This window comes from Ranitomeya variabilis, chromosome 8, assembly GCF_051348905.1.
Source record: "Ranitomeya variabilis isolate aRanVar5 chromosome 8, aRanVar5.hap1, whole genome shotgun sequence".
In the NCBI taxonomy this organism is placed as follows: domain Eukaryota; kingdom Metazoa; phylum Chordata; class Amphibia; order Anura; family Dendrobatidae; genus Ranitomeya; species Ranitomeya variabilis.
The window spans coordinates 140,732,372-140,751,526 of NC_135239.1; the positions used below are offsets into that span (position 1 = coordinate 140,732,372).

Here is a 19,155-nt window from a genome sequence, read left to right on the forward strand (position 1 = left end):
CTCAGGAATACACTATAAATGCGCAGGGCAAAATAAATACAAATATAGGAAGGAGTAAATAAGACAAAGGGAAATACACCACCAGCAACGATACTCCAACAACTTGCTCGCCACTCCAGACCGAGATAACAACGCACAAGACAGAAGCTATAATCGGCGACACCCAATGTTCAGAAGAACTATTTAAAGGCAGTGGGCGTGGCCCAGCTTCCAATCGGAGCATCAGGTAAATTAACCCCGGACCAGCTAGATAAAATCTAGCCGACGCCAATGAGCACATAGTGGTCAAAAGCGGAAATACCGCTGTCTGTCGAACGACCTGGTCTGAACAGTGTCCGACATGACAGCGGTCCAGCTCACCCCAAACCATCTCAATTGGGTTCAGGTCTGGTGACTGTGGAGGCCAGGTCATCTGGCGTAGCACCCCATCACTCTCCTTCTTGGTCAAATAGCCCTTACAGTCCTGTTGAAAAATAAATGATGGTCCAACTAAATGCAAACCGGATGGAATAGCATGCCGCTGCAAGATGCTGTGGGAGCCATGTTGGTTCAGTATGCCTTCAATTTTGAATAAATCCCCAACAGTGTCAACAGCAAAGCACCCCCACACCATCACACTTCCTCCTCCATGCTTCGCGGTGGGAACCAGGCATGTAGAGTCCATCCGTTCACCTTTTCTGTGTCGCACAAAGACACGGTGGTTGGAACCAAAGATCTCAAATTTGGACTCATCAGACCAAAGCACAGATTTCCACTGGTCTAAAGTCCATTCCTTGTGTTCTTTAGCCCAAACAAGTCTCTTCTGCTTGTTGCCTGTCCTTAGCAGTGGTTTCCTAGCAGCTATTTTACCATGAAGGCCTGCTGCACAAAGTCTCCTCTTAACAGTTGTTGTAGAGATGTGTCTGCTGCTAGAACTCTGTGTGGCATTGACCTGGTCTCTAATCTGAGTTGCTGTTAACCTGCAATTTCTGAGGCTGGTGACTCGGATAAACGTATCCTCAGAAGCAGAGGTGACTCTTGGTCTTCCTTTCCTGGGGTGGTCCTCATGTGAGTCAGTTTCTTTGTAGCGCTTGATGGTGTTTGCAACTGCACTTGGGGACACTTTCAAAGTTTTCCCAATTTTTTGGACTGACTGACCTTCATTTCTTAAAGTAATGATGGCCACTCGTTTTTCTTTACTTAGCTGCGTTTTTCTTGCCATAATACAAATTCTAACAGTCTATTCAGTAGGACTATCAGCTGTGTATCCACCAGACTTTTGCTCAACACAACTGATGGTCCCAACCCAATTTATAAGGCAAGAAATCCCACATATTAAACCTGACAGGGCACATCTGTGAAGTGAAGACCATTTCCGGTGACTACCTCTTGAAGCTCATCAAGAGAATGCCAAGAGTGTGCAAAGCAGTCATCAAAGCAAAAGGTGGCTGCTTTGGAGAACCTAGAATATAAGACATATTTTCAGTTGTTTCACACGGTTTTGTTAAGTATATAATTCCACGTGTTAAATCATAGTTTTGATGCCTTCAGTGTGAATTTACAATTTTCATACTCATGAAAATACAGAAAAACCTTTAAATGAGAAGGTGATGTCCAAAAGTACTGTGTGTGTGAGTATGTATATTATATATATATATATATATATATATATATATATATATATATATATATATATATATATATACACATACACACACACACACACACACACACACACTGCGTGCAGAATTATTAGGCAAGTTGTTTTTTGGATCACATGATACTTTTTATACATGTTGTCCTACTCCAAGCTGTTCTGGCTTGAGAGCCAACTACCAATTAAGTAAATCAGGTGATGTGCATCTCTGTAATGAGGAGGGGTGTTGTCTAATGACATCAAAACCCTATATAAAGGTGTGATTCCTTTCCCTTGGCAAAATGGGTCAGAAGAGAGATTTGAAGGGCTCTGAAAAGTCCAAAATTGTGAGATGTCTTGCAGACGGATGCAGCAGTCTTGAAATTTCCAAACTTTTGAAGCATGATCACTGAACAAACAAGCGTTTCATGGCAAATAGCCAACAGGATCGCAAGAAGAATGTTGGGCAAAAAAGGCGCAAAATAACTGCCCATGAATTGAGGAAAATCAAGCGTGAAGCTGCCAAGATGTCATTTGCCACGAGTTTTGCCATATTTCAGAGCTGCAACATTACTGGAGTAACAAAAAGCACAAAGTGTGCGATACTCGGGGACATGGCCAAGGTTAGGAAGGCTGAAAAACTACCACCTTTGAACAAGAAACCTAAGATAAAATGTCAAGACTGGGCCAAGAAATATCTTAAGACTGACTTTTCAAAGGTTTTATGGACTGATGAAATGAGAGTGACTCTTGATGGGCCAGAGGCTGGATCAGTAAAGGGCAGAGAGCTCCACTCCAACTCAGACGCCAGCAAGGTGGAGGTGGGGTACTGGTATGGGCTGGTACCATCAAAGATGAACTTGTGGGACCTTTTCGGGTTGAGGATGGAGTGAAGCTCAACTCCCAGACCTACTGCCAGTTTCTGGAAGACTTCTTCAAGCAGTGGTACAGGAATAAGTCGGTATCGTTCAATAAAAACATGATTTTCATGCAGGACAATGCTCCATCAGATGCCTCCAACTACTCCACAGGGTGGCTGGCCAGTAAAGGTCTCAAAGAAGAAAAAATAATGACATGGCCCCCTTGTTCACCTGATCTGAACCCCATAGAGAACCTGTGGTCCCTCATAAAATGTGAGACCTACATGGAGGGAAAACAGTCCACCTCTCGGAACAGTGTCTGTGAGGCTGTGGTGGCTGCTGCACGCAATGTTTATTGTAAACAGATCAAGCAACTGACAGAATCTATGGATGGAAGGCTGTTAGTGTCATCATAAAGAAAGGTGGCTATATTGATCACTAATTTTGGGGGGTTTTGTTTCTGCATGTTAGAAATGTTTATTTCTAAATTTTGTGCAGTTATATTGGTTTACCTGGTGAAAATAAACAAGTGAGATGGGAATATATTTGTTTTTTATTAAGTTGCCTAATAACTCTGCACAGTAATAGTTACCTGCACAAACAGATATCCTCCTAAGATAGCCAAATCTAAAAATAACCCACTCCAACTTCCAAAAATATTAAGCTTTGATATTTTTGAGTCTTTTGGGTTGATTGAGAACATAGTTGTTGATCAATAATAAAAATAATCCTCTAAAATTCAACGTGCCTAATAATTCTGCACGCAGTGTATATATATACCAAAAAATATGCGACCTAGTAATAAACTTTACACTAGGCCTATATTGCCCCTGCCTAGCTGTGGAGGTTGGCACCCTAAGAGAACGATTTGGCGCCCCCACTCACCGTCGGCTATCCCTCACTGCCCTATTCCAACCCTATAATTATAGGTAGGAAAACAATTCATAAATAGTACAGAAATGAAAAAAGAATTGTAGGCTAATCACAAATTTTAGCGGGTATCTCAGCAAGCAAAAAAAGCATAAAATCATCCAAATTCATGATGGATTCCAGGCTGTGTAAGGGCTATTTGACCAAGAAGGAGAGTGATGGGGTGCTACGCCAGATGACCTGGCCTCCACAGTCACTAGACCTGAACCCAATCGAGATGGTTTGGGGTGAGCTGGACCGCAGAGTGAAGGCAAAAGGGCCAACATGTGCTAAACATCTCTGGGAACTCCTTCAACATTGTTGGAAGACCATTTCCGGTGACTACTTCTTGGAGCTCATCAAGAGAATGCCAAGAGTGTGCAAAGCAGTCATCAAAGCAAAACGTGGCTACTTTGAAGAACCTAGAATATAAGACATATTTTCAGTTTTTCACACTTTTTTGTTCAGTATTTAATTCCACATGTGTTAATTCATAGTTTTGATGCCTTCAGTGTGAATGTACAATTTTCATAGTCCTGAAAATACAGAAAAATCTTTAAATGAGAAGGTGTGTCCAAACTTTGGAAATATATGTTCACACACATCATTTGAATTTCCTGGAGAATATATATAATTGTTTGGCTAAGTATTTCATAGACACACAGGCATTCTTTATCACAGCTTTGATAAAGAACACCTGTGTGCTTTCGAAATGCTTAGCCACGTACTTATGGATTCATTCTTTTAACATTTTAAAAAACATGTTTGAATTTTAGGACCTGGAATTTTTCTCATTTTTTCTTGCAAACACATGAGTGGTCACACGGTTTCCTTGCTCCTACACGCCTATGGCCTATATGGTGAGATGGTTCCCCAAACCTTTTTTCCACTTAAAAACAACATATGCTCTCATCCAATGTCAATTCGTGGAAAGGCTGTACATATTTAAGCAAGACGATGTTAAATCACGCATGCAGTCCAGATCTTTTACCAGTAGAAAACATTTGACACAAAAAAATCCGTCAAAGACCCCAGACTGTTGAGCAACAAGAATGCATCAAACCTTCCTCCCCCAAAACACCAGTAATTGACCTACTCCCTTCCCAGACGTTTACAGCCTCTTTCACGAGTTTACCGCGACAGACAGAAGACCACAGCGTCTGATTTCTCCCACTCCTGCACTGATTAGAAGCACTTCACTTTAGTATTAAATGGTGCAGGTTTCTTTTAGCAGTGCAAGGGTTCATCAGCTCAGCTGAGAGATCCTGGAGCTTTCCTGCATTAAAGCTCAGCTGTGCACTGCTAGCTATTCCCAATTCCCATATAATCTGGGCCCTGGAAAGCACTCATTCTCAAAGACAGCTTTTCCTACATGGCTGGAGGTTGTTGGTTGTTGGTTGTTATTTGAGAAGGTGTTTGGTGGATTTATCTGTGATTGTTCCTAGGTTTTGGGTGCGTGCCAATTCCCCTTCACTTACTTTGATTTTACCCCATCCTCCACTCACACAGTATATTTGTATGATTGGTAATTTCGTTACAATACTACTACTCTCTTCCCTGGGTGCGGGAAGGGTACAGACTGAGGGTGTATTCAAGAGCTAAGGCAAGGTACGTGGCCCTGGCGTCTTCACCATCAGAAGTAATCTGGGGAACAGGGGGAGCTAGGGCGCCCCAGCGTTAGGGACAGTGAAGGATCCCCAGGTCCCGGGACACTTGACAACAGAGTAGTGACAGGATCTGTGTTAACTCCATTAGAAATTGTTGGCCGCAACATATCTAAAAGAAGTTAATTTTTTCAAATGAAATGGAAAAATGTCTAATATTCACCTCCTAATCTGTATTCTATGTTCTGTTGTGATTAAAATAAGACTATAAGATTTCCAAATCATTGCATTCATGTTTTCCTTACATCTTACACAGTGACCCAACATTTTTTTTTTGGAACAGGGTTTGTACTAGATTGTTGTAGTTGTTGATTATCAGAGATTCATAACAGTTTTTGAGGAAACACTTGCTTTTGTCTTCTAAGGTTTGCTTCTCTCTCCACCAGCACACCAGGATAATAAGTTGAAGGAGATGGAGATGGACTTGTGACTTTTATTCTGCCTTACTATATTACTATGCATGAGCAATCCGTATTGATATCTGTTATGTCACCTTCACTGAACAAAAAGCTGATAATCCAGGAATTTCAGCAATCCTACAGCAATCTGGAGTGGGTTTGTTTTGGAAAGGATATTGCACTTTAATGTTATAAATGAATTGGCTATTTATAGAGAATTTAGCATGAAGAGACTAACACATTGCTTGGTATGAGGTAGCAGAGGGGAATGACTGCTTCTTTAGTGGTCTATCTATACTTGGACCATCCTCATAGGACAAAGTCACACATCGGTGTACACCACCATCAAACTTGGAATACAATATAGAGAAAGAAGCAAATGTGTAACTAAAATTTAACCTTTATTCCACTCGTTAAAATTATATTTTTATAAAATCATTATCATACATCAATTAGATGTATATAGGGTCATTATATTACCCACTAATTCCAATAGGTAGATGATGTAGAAAATTAATTAACATATAGGGATTTTGACCATTGTCCCCATGAATTATTGGTCAGTTTTATCCCCTAAATAAATTAAATAATATTGCGATAGGAGAAGCATATGTCATAAATTGTATAATATTAATTACCGGTAACTCATAAACAAGAATATTCACTCTTCTAGCATACAAGAGATGCCTTTCATTGCGTGCTCACACCACCTATATGTCACAGAGGCAATGTTATACGTATACCGCTTCCCATTCAAATAAAGGTCATACCATAAATGAGCAACTCGCCCCAGCTGTATTAGGCACTTGATTCATTCTCAAGCCAACATTGCTACTATGTATCACTCCACATTTAAGATTGTATCATCTCACTCAAAAGTGGCACACATCAGTTATTATAGATACACTGATCAGATCTCTGACCAATTCTAATAATGTGTGTGGCGATGGAAGCGTTATACACTCACTGGCCACTTTATTAGGTACACCTGTCCAACTTCTTGTTAACACTTAATTTCTAATCAGCCAATCACATGGCGGCAACTCAGTGCATTTAGGCATGTAGACATGGTCAAGACAATCTCCTGCAGTTCAAACCGAGCATCAGTATGGGGAAGAAAGGTGATTTGAGTGCCTTTGAACGTGGCATGGTTGTTGATGCCAGAAGGGCTGGTCTGAGTATTTCAGAAACTGCTGATCTACTGGGATTTTCACGCACAACCATCTCTAGGGTTTACAGAGAATGGTCCGAAAAAGAAAAAAAATCCAGTGAGCGGCAGTTCTGTGGGCGGAAATGCCTTGTTGATGCCAGAGGTCAGAGGAGAATGGGCAGACTGGTTCGAGCTGATAGAAAGGCAACAGTGACTCAAATCGCCACCCGTTACAACCAAGGTAGGCCTAAGAGCATCTCTGAACGCACAGTGCGTCGAACTTTGAGGCAGATGGGCTATAGCAGCAGAAGACCACACCGGGTACCACTCCTTTCAGCTAAGAACAGGAAACTGAGGCTACAATTTGTACAAGCTCATCGAAATTGGACAGTAGAAGATTGGAAAAACGTTGCTTGGTCTGATGAGTCTCGATTTCTGCTGCGACATTCGGATGGTAGGGTCAGAATTTGGCGTAAACAACATGAAAGCATGGATCCATCCTGCCTTGTATGGAGCATCTTTGGGATGTGCAGCCGACAAATCTGCGGCAACTGTGTGATGCCATCATGTCAATATGGACCAAAATCTCTGAGGAATGCTTCCAGCACCTTGTTGAATCTATGCCACGAAGAATTGAGGCAGTTCTGAAGGCAAAAGGGGGTCCAACCCGTTACTAGCATGGTGTACCTAATAAAGTGGCCGGTGAGTGTATATAGGCCCTTAGAAAAAGCCGCCATACCTTTGAAACGCGCGTCAGGGATATATGTCCAATAGGTAGCATTTGCGATAGGTAGATTGCAATGCCACTCAATAACTCATAGCTACTATTCAGCTCTCGGGGCTCTCGCGCAGTTTTGTGACAAGTGACGCTGGCACCCAATCAGCGCTGGCGTCACTGACCCCGCCTTTGGACAGATAATAATAATTTATATAGCACCAACATATTCCGCAGCGCTTTACAATTCAACAGTTCATACACAACAGTCATAAGTAACAAAGTTAAACATAAAACAATAAAGCAAAGATAAAGACGACCCTGCTCAAAAGAGCTTAAGGCCCCGTCTCACATAGCGAGATCGCTAGCGAGATCGCTGCTGAGTCACAAGTTTTGTGACGCAACAGCAACCTCAGTAGCGATCTCGCTATGTGTGACACGTACCAGCGATCAGGCCCCTGCTGCGAGATCGCTGGTCGTGTCGGAATGGCCTGGACCTTTTTTTGGTCGTTGAGGTCCCGCTGACATCGCTGAATCGGTGTGTGTGACACCGATCCAGCGATGTCTTCACTGGTAACCAGGGTAAACATCGGGTTACTAAGCGCAGGGCCGCGCTTAGTAACCCGATGTTTACCCTGGTTACCAGCGTAAATGTAAAAAAAACAAACACTACATACTCACCATCTGTTGCCCGTCAGGTCCCTTGGCGTCTGCTTCCTGCTCTGACTGAGCCGCCGTAAAGTGAGAGCACAGCAGTGACGTCACCGCTGCGCTCTGCTCTCACTGTACGGCGGCTCAGTCAGAGCAGGAAGCAGACAGCAAGGGACCTGACGGGCAACAGATGGTGAGTATGTAGTGTTTGTTTTTTTTGGTAACCAGGGTAAACATCGGGTTACTAAGCGCGGCCCTGCGCTTAGTAACCCGATGTTTACCCTGGTTACCCGGGTGCTGCAGGGGGACTTCGGCATCGTTGAAGACAGTTTCAACGATGCCGAAGCCGTTCCCCTGATCGTTGGTCGCTGGAGAGAGCGGTCTGTGTGACAGCTCCCCAGCGACCACACAGCGACCACACAGCAACGCTGCAGCGATCAGCATCGTTGTCTGTATCGCTGCAGCGTCGCTGTGTGAGACGGGGCCTTTACAATCCACAATGAGGTGGGGGGAAGACACAAGTACAGGTGGTTATTACAATGATGGTCCAGCCATCTTGAGGGAGTGGTGAAATTGAATATGAAGAGGAAGTCCGAGATCAGTTGCAGCCTGGGCTGCCTACTCATGATCGATTTGTCCAAAGGCGGGAACAGTGACACCAGCTCTGACTGGGCGCCGGCATTACGTGTCACAACACCACACGAGAGCCCCGGGGAGAGCGAGTGCTGACACAGCGGGAATGGTGCCGGCACCGGAGGCGAGTGTAGGCTTTATTATTTTATCTGAGCTGAGCGAGGGGTATGAGAAAGAGTTGTCCAAGTAGCGGACAACGTTCGTAATATTGAAGCTACAGAGTAATCTCGAATTAGTGCTGGACAATCCTCTGTCAATGCTGATGAATAGGCAACGCTCAAAATAATGTGTATTACCTCTGTAAAATTCTCCTGTTTTCTCAAGCTCCTCCAGCTTCTTTACCAATCCATCTAAAATAGAAATATTAGTTGTTTTTTTTTTAATATCTCTTACTGATATAATCTCTATCATAAATGGTAATCCTACAAACAATGTGTCACGCTTGTAATAAAAATATATTTTAATTAATTTTGCTTATTACAAAAGAGAATATAAAATAACATAATATCAGGGAAATGTAAAAGATGAAAGCAGACATACATGTAAATATATATGGGGTATAGGATACAGCAGGTATAATCCGAGGGATCAATGTCAATGACTACTCAATGGGTGTACATAGCCATAGCTAGCACATTTTTACATCTCAATCCTGAATGCATATGCACACAAATACCATGTATGAAATGACAATAACAAAGACACGACCACAAATCTGATAAAGTATAATATAAATGTCCGGGGCTTGGACATTCACAGCCGATTTCTTTTCTCTCATACCCATTTTAGAAATACTGTTGGCACAGCACTTGAGAACGCCCCTTTACATTTCACTATCTGGCCGGGACACAGTCTTTCATCGTTTACTAAAATAATTGGAAGTGTTGCTTGAAGGAGAACTGGAGACTCAGTCTCAAGCACCACTGATTGGCTGCTTTCTGCGTACACTATGCATAGGCAGAAAGCAGCCAATAAGTGGTGTTTGAGGGGTTATACAGAGCTTATGAATATGGAGGACTACATGGCAGCAGGGTTACATGTCTTTGAGTGATAATCTCCTGCTGGTAAAACGGTTATTAAAACTACGGCCTGTAGCCTAGTAACAGACACATGAGCAAGCTCGGGTGCTAGCCACATATCTTTGGCGTGCTTGAAAAATATGTTCGAGTCCCCATGCCTGCATGTCTCGTGGCTGTTCAACAGCTTTAAAACATGCAGAGATAGCCTAACAAACAAGCAATCCCTGCATGCGTTGTTGTGTTGTGGTTTCCTTAGTATTACACAGGTGACGGAATTACTAGGAAGGTATCAGAATTTTCCACAGGTTTTCTCACCTGTGCAATACTAAGGAAATCCTGAAAACATGATGCGTTGGCGGCCCTGAGAACTGGGATATTGGAAAGTGATCTAGACCAAGCAGTAGCTAACAAAGCTGATCAGTGCAAGTCCCACGTGTTCGACCCCACAGCAATCTGATACTGATCACCTATTCCAATAGTCATCCATTCTCCTGGATGTATGATCAGTGCTGCGGTCCCAAATGTGGCCAGCAGTGAGAATGGTCTGCACAGTGTATGGGTAGAACTGGTGATATATGACCACCAGCAGAATTATTGGTTGTATTGCGGTAGCACACATTTCTCCTTGACTGTATGATCAGGTACTACTATGCTCCATTTTCATGATCCTTCTGGTGTTGATGGTGTGGTTACATGTTTAAGGGTGCACACAAGGACATGCAAAAGTTAGGCCTCATTAAAACGTCCTTTTTTCACATACATTGTTTTAGGAATGATTTTCAAGAATGGAACACGTACCAATAATAGTCTATGGGGCTGTTCACATGAGGCACGGATCACAAGTACTATGCAAGTCTCTGGGTCCATGAAAATCACTGGCAGCAGACGGGTGCAAAATGCGTACTGTCTGGTTTTAGCAGTATAATGGGAGCTTTACAATTGTTTATTTTTTTTGCGCATGAGAAAAATCACTGATGGTAAAAACGGATACAGCAAACCACACAGTGAGGAAAACCTGATCCCACAAACGTATGGAAATCGGTCTATTTCTTCATGAATAAGAAAAACAAAAGGAGTCTGAATGAGGCAAAACGCTAATTTTCCTGAACCTGGCATTGCACCCGGCTATATTTTCCTTTTTGGAGCGGTAGGGGTGATAATATACGTGGGCTGGTGGGTGGTCAGTGTGTCAGGAAGGCTTAGTCACAGTTTGGCCAATGTACCTTAGCAAACCAGGTCACCTCTACGGGGGCTCAAACCAGGTAAGTTGCAAAGGTCCCAAACTTTTCCCTGTTACAAACATTACATGTAATTGTATACCTATCATGATATACTGTATTTAGAAACCAATAGGACATCACACTTGTGAGGACGTGAAAGTCATCGGCTAACGTCTTTAGGTAATCAATAGAAGAATGGACAAGGGCTGTGACACGTCTCTAAAAGCAGGTGAATTCCGGGATCTAGGACAGGCAGCTCCTGGCATGTTCTATGATAAGGTACATATGGGAAGAGACCATTACCATTGCACAGGATGGCACGGCTTAAGCCAAGAGCATCTGCAGTGCCCGAACTCATATTCTCTACCAGACGATGCTTCACTTTCTTCAGTACTGAAAAAATACACAGAACAAATTAATATGCAATCACTAAGGTCAAGTTCATGCTTCACTTTGAAAACTCATACATCATTTAGGACCTGGATATTTTAGTCATTTATTCAAAAAGCACCATAGTGAAAAGCAAATATGGCGCTAGGAAATTCAGTTTTGCCTCTTTTTCTTTCAGCCATTTCCCTCAATGTTTGTTCATAGATAAGAACGTGGCTCAAACAATAGTGCTATATAAGCTTTAACCCCTTACTGACATCTTCCGTATATGTACAGCACAAGTCAGAAGCGGGTGTACGGAGCAGGCTTTCTGGGTGAGCACGCCCCACACAGGGCAGGCAATGGCTGATACAGCCAGGACCTGCCTCCAACAACCACGGGTGGTGCAAAGTGCCTCTGCCGATTCCTAATCTGTTAAAAGCCCTTGTCAAACTGACAGCGGCATTGACAGCGCACCGGCAAGGTGGTGCATCATCCCATGTTTCCATCAGCGGGCTCATGAAGTGATCGTGGATCGTCGATGGGTGGCTAAGATAGCCAGTGGTCTGTTGGAGACACAGGAGCAATACAATTTTTGGGGGGTCTGTTGAAGACTTGACATTTGTGCCTGTCATTACGGAGCTCCCTTGAAACCAAGCATGTGTCAGAGCTTCAAAGTAGACCATGATTTTGACTATATGCAACAATGCTGTGGTATTTCTGTATAGAGCAAAAGTGATCAGACAATTGCAGGTTCATGTCCACTAAGGGACTAACAAGTACAATAAAAAGTAAAAAAAAAAGCTTTAAATAAATCTGAAATAAAAAGTACATAAAAATTTCAAATCAACCTCCTTTTCCCCCATAAAAAAAGTATTGCTGCATTCCTAAAAAGTCAGATCAAAATATAAAACTAATTAACCCGATCAGAAAACACAGTAAAACCTAAAAAATTAATGAACACTAAAATTACGTTTTTTGGTCACTGCAATACCTCACAAAATGCTGTAACAAGCTATCAAAATATCAAATCTATCCCGAAACGGTAAAGACAAAAATGTCTTTCCCCACAAAAAAGAGAAAAAAAACAAACAAAAACAAAACAGTCACACAGCTCCATTGACTGAAAAATGAAAATGCTGAGGGTCTCGGAAAATGGCAACACAACGCAAACTTTTTTTTTTCGAACTTGTGGACAGCAACATAAAAAAGAGTTATGACTATGGGAAGAAGGGGGAAAGAAACGTAAATGTAAAAACAGAAATAAGCCACGATGGGAAAAGGTTAAAAAAAAAAAAACGGCTTACCAATATCAAGTGATTTTCCCTGCTTTGGGTCAGCTTGCAACTTGTTGTAGTGAATAGTCACCTCGCCCTAAACAAGAGCACAATAGACCTTAGGTTATCCTAAAGATTCAATAATGGTTCCACTAAAATTCACATTGAACATAGATTGCATTCTAAAAGTGAATACAAATCATGACATCATTGGCAGAACAAAGGATTGTCCTAAACGAGGGACTGTATGTTCAACACTGCATAAATCTATAGTACAAGAGATTATAAGGAACTTTGTAATTTATCTTAAACCGGAGAAATCAGCTTCCCTCCCCACTTATCAGACACATCTTCCCTCCCTCTGAACATGTCATCCACTGTGAAAAAGCAGCTCAAGTCCATCTTGGTCAGCGGAGACAGACTGCAGGTGTCATGAGACACAGTCCATTATCCTTTATGGAAAAAAGAGGCAGGAGGAGGAAGAGAAGTGAACAGAGGCAGAGCTCTGTAACCAGCTCAAGTTCATCTTGGTCAGCGGAGACAGACTGCAGGTGTCATGACACACAGTCCATTATCCTTTATGGAAAAAAGAGGCAGGAGGAGGAAGAGAAGTGAACAGAGGCAGAGCTCTGTAACCAGCTCAAGTCCATCTTGGTCAGCGGAGACAGACTGCAGGTGTTATGACACACAGTCCATTATCCTTTATGGAAAAAAGAGGCAGGAGGAGGAAGAGAAGTGAACAGAGGCAGAGCTCTGTAAGGCTACGTTCACATTTGCGTTGTGCGCCGCAGCGTCGGCGCCGCAACGCACAACGCAAACAAAAACGCAGCAAAACGCATGCACAACGCTGCATTTTGCGCCGTATGCGTCCTTTTTTTTATTGATTTTGGACGCAGCAAAAATGCAACTTGCTGCGTCCTCTGCGCCCGGACGCGTGCGCCGCAGGGACGCATGCGGCGCAAAACGCAAGTGCGACGCATGTCCATGCGCCCCCATGTTAAATATAGGGGCGCATGACGCATGCGGCGACGCTGCGGCGCCGACCGCAAATGTGAACGTAGACTAACAAGTGTTTTACGTGACATCAGAGCTTGATCAGGACAGCTCAGCTCTGCTGTATAATGTCCTCCATGTTGCTGCAGCTTGTGACTGTGTGAGCTATGTGAATGGCGAGCAGGCTTTCCCCTCTCTGCTGTCTCTAGGAGAAATCACTGCAGCTTGTCTCTTACCCCAGCTCCCAGAGGACTGCAAATTACAGACAGAGAGAGCATGGAGAGGGGAAAAGTAGCGAGAATGCAGGACATAAATCACAACATGGACAGAAATTGTGTTATTCCTCATGTACTCACACAATGCACGACTGTTGATAGCCAACAGATGATAGTGTCGAGAATGGTCATCCGATAGCTGAACAAAAGATAGCAAACGGGGAGAACCCCATTGTGTAATTCTAGCTAACAGGTCATAAAACGTAACTTATTGGTGATCAATAAATGAATCAGGGTATCAATGGTAGCGTACTTTCAAAGAATCTGTCCCTAATCTGCCAAAGCTGCATAAATCCTATAAGCTGCTGCTTCTGATTATCAAACGGTGGCAGCCGGGAGCCAATATTAATAGGCAGTACGTACTTACGGTACATCAATTTTGACACATTATTGCCAATCAGTGATTGTTATGTCTGTCTTTTTATATGCATTTTTACATTTGTTAACTTTTGTATAAATTAAGTTTACGTTTTTAACCATTTAAACTCAGATTTCTCCTTTCTACAATGTCTCTTTGGAGTGGTTTTCTTTATGTTTTCTTGTGAAATTTTCATCCACATTTGGTGGCATTATTCACTAGCATTATTCATTTGGGTTTTCCTATGTTAATATTTTTCTGTGCTTTTCACAGTTGATCAAAAACCTAAAATGGACTTTAGGGCACGTGAAGACACATGGCTCTCACAGATTAGTGATGTGTTCAAAGACGCCAGCAGTTTCTTTATGGAGGACAGTGGTAAAAACTTACAGTAAACAATTATTAGGTTTAAGGACTTACTTAGAAAAAGGACCAGAATCTGGTGGAATAATGTGTTTTTGGAGGGGTATCTACAAAGGGGATTAATCCCTAGAGGCCTGAGAGTTCAGGTGTTTCCATCATTCCCAATTGAGGATGATATATTTAAATCTAGATGGGAAGAACGATCTAATGTGTGCTCAAATGGGTAAGTGGAACTACCGAGGGATCTGAACCGAAACTGCTTAACGGAGATGATAATTGAAATAGAGAACCTACAAACTGTATTGAAAAAGGAAATGTCTGGGGAGGTGTTGAAAAAATTCAACAAAGAAATTGATCAGGAGCTCCAGAAATGGGCCACTGAATTATAGACAATAGAGACCCGAACGATAAGCAATCTAATAAGACTTCACAAGTGGAGAAATAGCAACGATCGGTCACTTTCCTTTTTTAATGCGTCCCATTCCAGGTCTGCTTCAATTAAGTCATTTTCTTCATGAGATGACCAACAACCCTCATAAAGAAATACCCGTGATGGAGTGGATGGGGGAGCCCAATCCACCAAGAGGATTAAGATCAGACAGGCAGCTAAAAATAAGGGGCCACTGGGGAAGCAACTTGAAAATAAGCCCCAAGGAGGGTTATAAGTAATAAATTTATCTTTATGTGTTTACAAAGGTGCAGCTTGAGGTTTTGTGTAGGGGGCAGTTATTCTCTCATACTAATTATTTTCATTGTTTCACAGTTTTAAAGGATTTGCAGGCAGTGTAAAGTAAAAAAAAAAAAAGTTTAAAAATATTTAAAAAAAAATTAAAATTAAAAAGGTTAAAATTGCCCCCCATTTGCCACATTCAAAAATAACACAATAAAAATAAATAAATAAAAAATACACATATTTGGTATTGCCGTGTTCAGAATTGCCAGATCTATCAACATTTAAAATTAATTAATCCGATTGGTAAATGGCGTAACGAGAAAGAAAGTCAAAGCACCAGAATTACGTTTTTTCGGTTGCCACTACATTGCATTAAAATGCAATAACGGGCTATTAAAAGATTGCATCTGCACCAAAATGGTATCATTAACCCCTTCACCCCCGGAGCTTTTTCCGTTTTTCCATTTTCGTTTTTCGCTCCCCTCCTTCCCAGAGCCATAACTTTTTTATTTTTCTGTCAATATGGCCATGTGAGGGCTTATTTTTTGCGGGATGAGATGTACTTTTAAACGACACCATTGGTTTTACCATGCCGTGTAACAGAAAACGGGAAAAAAATTCCAAGTGTGATGAAATTGCAAAAAAAGTGCAGTCTCACACTAGTTTTTTGTTTGACTTTTTTGCTAGGTTCACCAAATGCTAAAACTAACCTGCCATTATGTTTCTCCAGGTCATTACGAGTTCATAGACACCTAATATGTCTAGGTTATTTTTTATCTAGGTGGTGAAAAAAAATTCCAAAGTTTGCTAAAAAAAAAAAAAAAAAAATTGCGCGATTTTCCGATACCCGTAGCGTCTCCAATTTTCGTGATCTGGGGTCAGGTGAGGGCTTATTTTTTGCGTGCCAAGCTGGCGTTTTTAATGATACCATTTTGCAGATACATTCTTTTGATCGCCCGTTATTGCATTTTAATGCAATGTCGCGGCGACCAAAAAAACGTAATTTTGGCGTTTTGATTTTTTTTCTCGCTACGCCATTTAGCGGTCAGGTTAATCCTTTGTTTTTATTGATAGATCGGGCGATTCTGAACGCGGCGATACCAAATATGTGTATGTTTGATTTTTTTTTAATTGTTTTATTTTGATTGGGGCGAAAGGGGGGTGATTTGAACTTTTATATATTTTTTATTTTTTTAATATTTTTAAACACTTTTTTTTATAAATTTTGGCATGCTTCAATAGCCTCCATAGGAGGCTAGAAGCATGCACTACACGATCGGCTCTGCTACATAGAGGTGAAGCACAGATCACCTCTATGTAGTAGAAATCCAGGTGTACTTTGAATGCCGACCACAGGGTGGCACTCAAAGCAATCGGCCATGAACAACCATAGAGGTCTCAAGGAGACCTCTGGTTGTTATGGCAATGCACCGCTGACCCCCGATCATGTGACGGGGGCCAGCGGTGCGAGCACCTCCGGCCGCGCGGCCGGGAGCGCTAGTTAAATGCCGTTGTCAGCGCTTGACGGCGGCATTTAACTAGTTAATGGGCACGGGCGGATCGCGATTCTGCTCGCGCTCATTGCGCGTACATGTCAGCTGTACAAAACAGCTGACATGTCGCGGCTTTGAGGTGGGCTTACCGCTGGAGCCCACCTCAAAGAAGGGGATCTGCCAGCTGACGTACTATTCCGTCAGCTGGCAGAAAGGGGTTAAAAAATGTCAGCTCGAGACGCACTACAGGTCTCGGAAAACAACGACTTTGTTAGATAAAAAAATGTTTGGTGTCTAAACTCGTAATGACCTGGAGAATCATAATGGCCGGTCAGTTTTAGCATTTAGTGAATATGGTTAAAAAAAAAAACAATTGTGGAATTGAACTTTTTTGTAATTTCACCGCACTTGGAATTTTTTTTCCCGTTTTTCAGTACACTATATGGCAAACCCAATGGTGTATTTTAAAAGTACAACTTATCCCTCAAAAAACAAGCCCTCACATGGCCATATTGACGGAAAAATAAAAAAGTTATGGCTCTGGGAAGAAGGGGAGCAAAAAACAGAAACAAAGAAAAAACCAAGGTGGTGAAGGGGTGAAAAAGATAAGACCTAAAAATATTATTTTGATATATGCTTGCAGTTATTCTGAGTTACAAGAAAGAGTTGCAGTAAGTGGATATTAATCATGTAATGACCAGGAGATGCTGAATTATCAGTCTCCAAATACAGATAGTCAAATATGGAAAGGGTTCAATCATAATGTCAATCAAAAATAAAAATGATCATCTTTGATGCTAAAAACTTCTAATTTAAAAAGCACTGCATATAGTTGTACTCATATTACATAAAGACTATTGTAAGCCATGATAATATGGTCTCCTCACACCTTAAGATAACTGCAGAAAAACAATTTATAGCACGGAAAAAGTCTAAAATTAAATGTATTTGTCTCCAAACTTCCATAGAATTCATTCACAATCCTGGAAGACAAATGACTGCTGCAGCCAATCACTGACTTTAACAGCAATGCAATGGTCACCAATGTGATTGTCTGCAGCAGTCAGATAACTGTCCATAAGGAAGACAAAGGACAGAAACCAATATAGTATCGGTAAGGAGAGTATTACTTATTATATAACATTCAGCAGGTTTTATTTTATTTTTTGATGGCCGGAAAATCCTTTAGCAGTCTTCATCAATATAAACCATGCAGGTAACAGTATGGTAGCATAAAGTTAATTAAAAATGACATTTACTGCAAGACTATATGGGACGGTCATGGAAATTCAAGCGGTATATGTGGGTCATTTGTTGTGACATGTTTATGTAGAAATAATGGACTTTGGCCTTTAACCCCTTAGTGACGGAGCCGATTTGCAGCTTAATGATCGGGTCAATTTTTACAACTCTGACCACTGTCACTTTATGAGGTTATAACTCTGGAACGCTTTAACGGATCCCACTGATTCTGAGACTGGTTCTCGTGACATATTGTATTTCATGTTAGTGGTAACATTTCTACTATATGGAAAAAATGGAAACATGATGAAAATTTTTAAAAATTTTGCCATTTTCAAACTTTGAATTTTTATGCCCTTATGTCACAAAATATTCTTACTAAGTAACATTTCCCACATGTCTACTTTACATCAGCACAATTTTGGAAACATTTTTTATTTTGTTAGGAAGTTATAAGGATTAAAAGTTGATCAGCACTTTTTTTTTTTTTTTTTAACTCAAATACATTTTTATTAAGAATCACATTACATTCATATTTTCAATACAAAGTTTTCCCCCAAAACAAACCCCCCATTCCCAACTTAACCCGCCCCCTCCCATTAAGACAGCCCACCTCTTAATAGCTTGACCATCAAAACTACAGGATGACTATCATCTCATTTAGGACTGCAGGTATCATATTGTGTTCTCACCAATTCAGGTCTCTGACTCGCTCGTCCTCTATAGCGAACCTATCCCATAGCAAACCACGAAGACCACAATTTATCAAAGGTTTCTATTTTCTCTCTTTTCTTATAAAATCCCCTTTCCAATATCAGGCCCTGTTTCACATTTTGGAGGAATTCTCTTCTTGAAGGCGGTTCATCCTTAATCCAATTTCATGCTATTACCTTTAGGCCATATACAGCAATCTGGCAATAGCTATCTTCAGGTTGTTATCCACTCCAATGTCGTCCACGTATCCCAGCAAGCACACCAGCGGGTCCCTTGTCACTGTGCATCTGTACGCTCCTTCCACCCGACTCAAAACCACTAACCAAAAAGCAGCCAGTCTCGGACACCTCCACATCATATGAAATATATCAGCATTTGTAGACTTACACCTCGGGCATTCAGAATCCTTACGCAAACCTGCCTTATACAATACCTCCGGAGATTTGTAAACTCTGTGTATCACATAGAGTTGTGACAGTCTATACGGTTCGCTCAGTGACAGCTGTGGGACCCACTCCAGCACCGACTCCCAAGTTTCATTCTCTATTGGGCTCAAATCCCTCT

General features: G+C 41.6%; 1 protein-coding gene across 5 annotated transcripts in view; it reads right to left on the reverse strand.

Annotated features, from left to right (window-relative positions):
• PICK1 (protein interacting with PRKCA 1) overlaps nt 1-19,155 on the reverse strand; it is a 205,500-nt gene that overhangs the window by 97,708 nt on the left and 88,637 nt on the right. For all 5 annotated transcript variants that reach the window (XM_077277900.1, XM_077277902.1, XM_077277901.1 and 2 more), the window contains exons 5-7: nt 12,511-12,577; nt 11,138-11,227; nt 8,892-8,945 (exon numbers count right to left, since the gene is read on the reverse strand). In XM_077277900.1, coding sequence (XP_077134015.1) covers nt 8,892-8,945; nt 11,138-11,227; nt 12,511-12,577 — 211 coding nt within the window. The remainder of the gene's footprint in view (nt 1-8,891; nt 8,946-11,137; nt 11,228-12,510; nt 12,578-19,155) is intronic.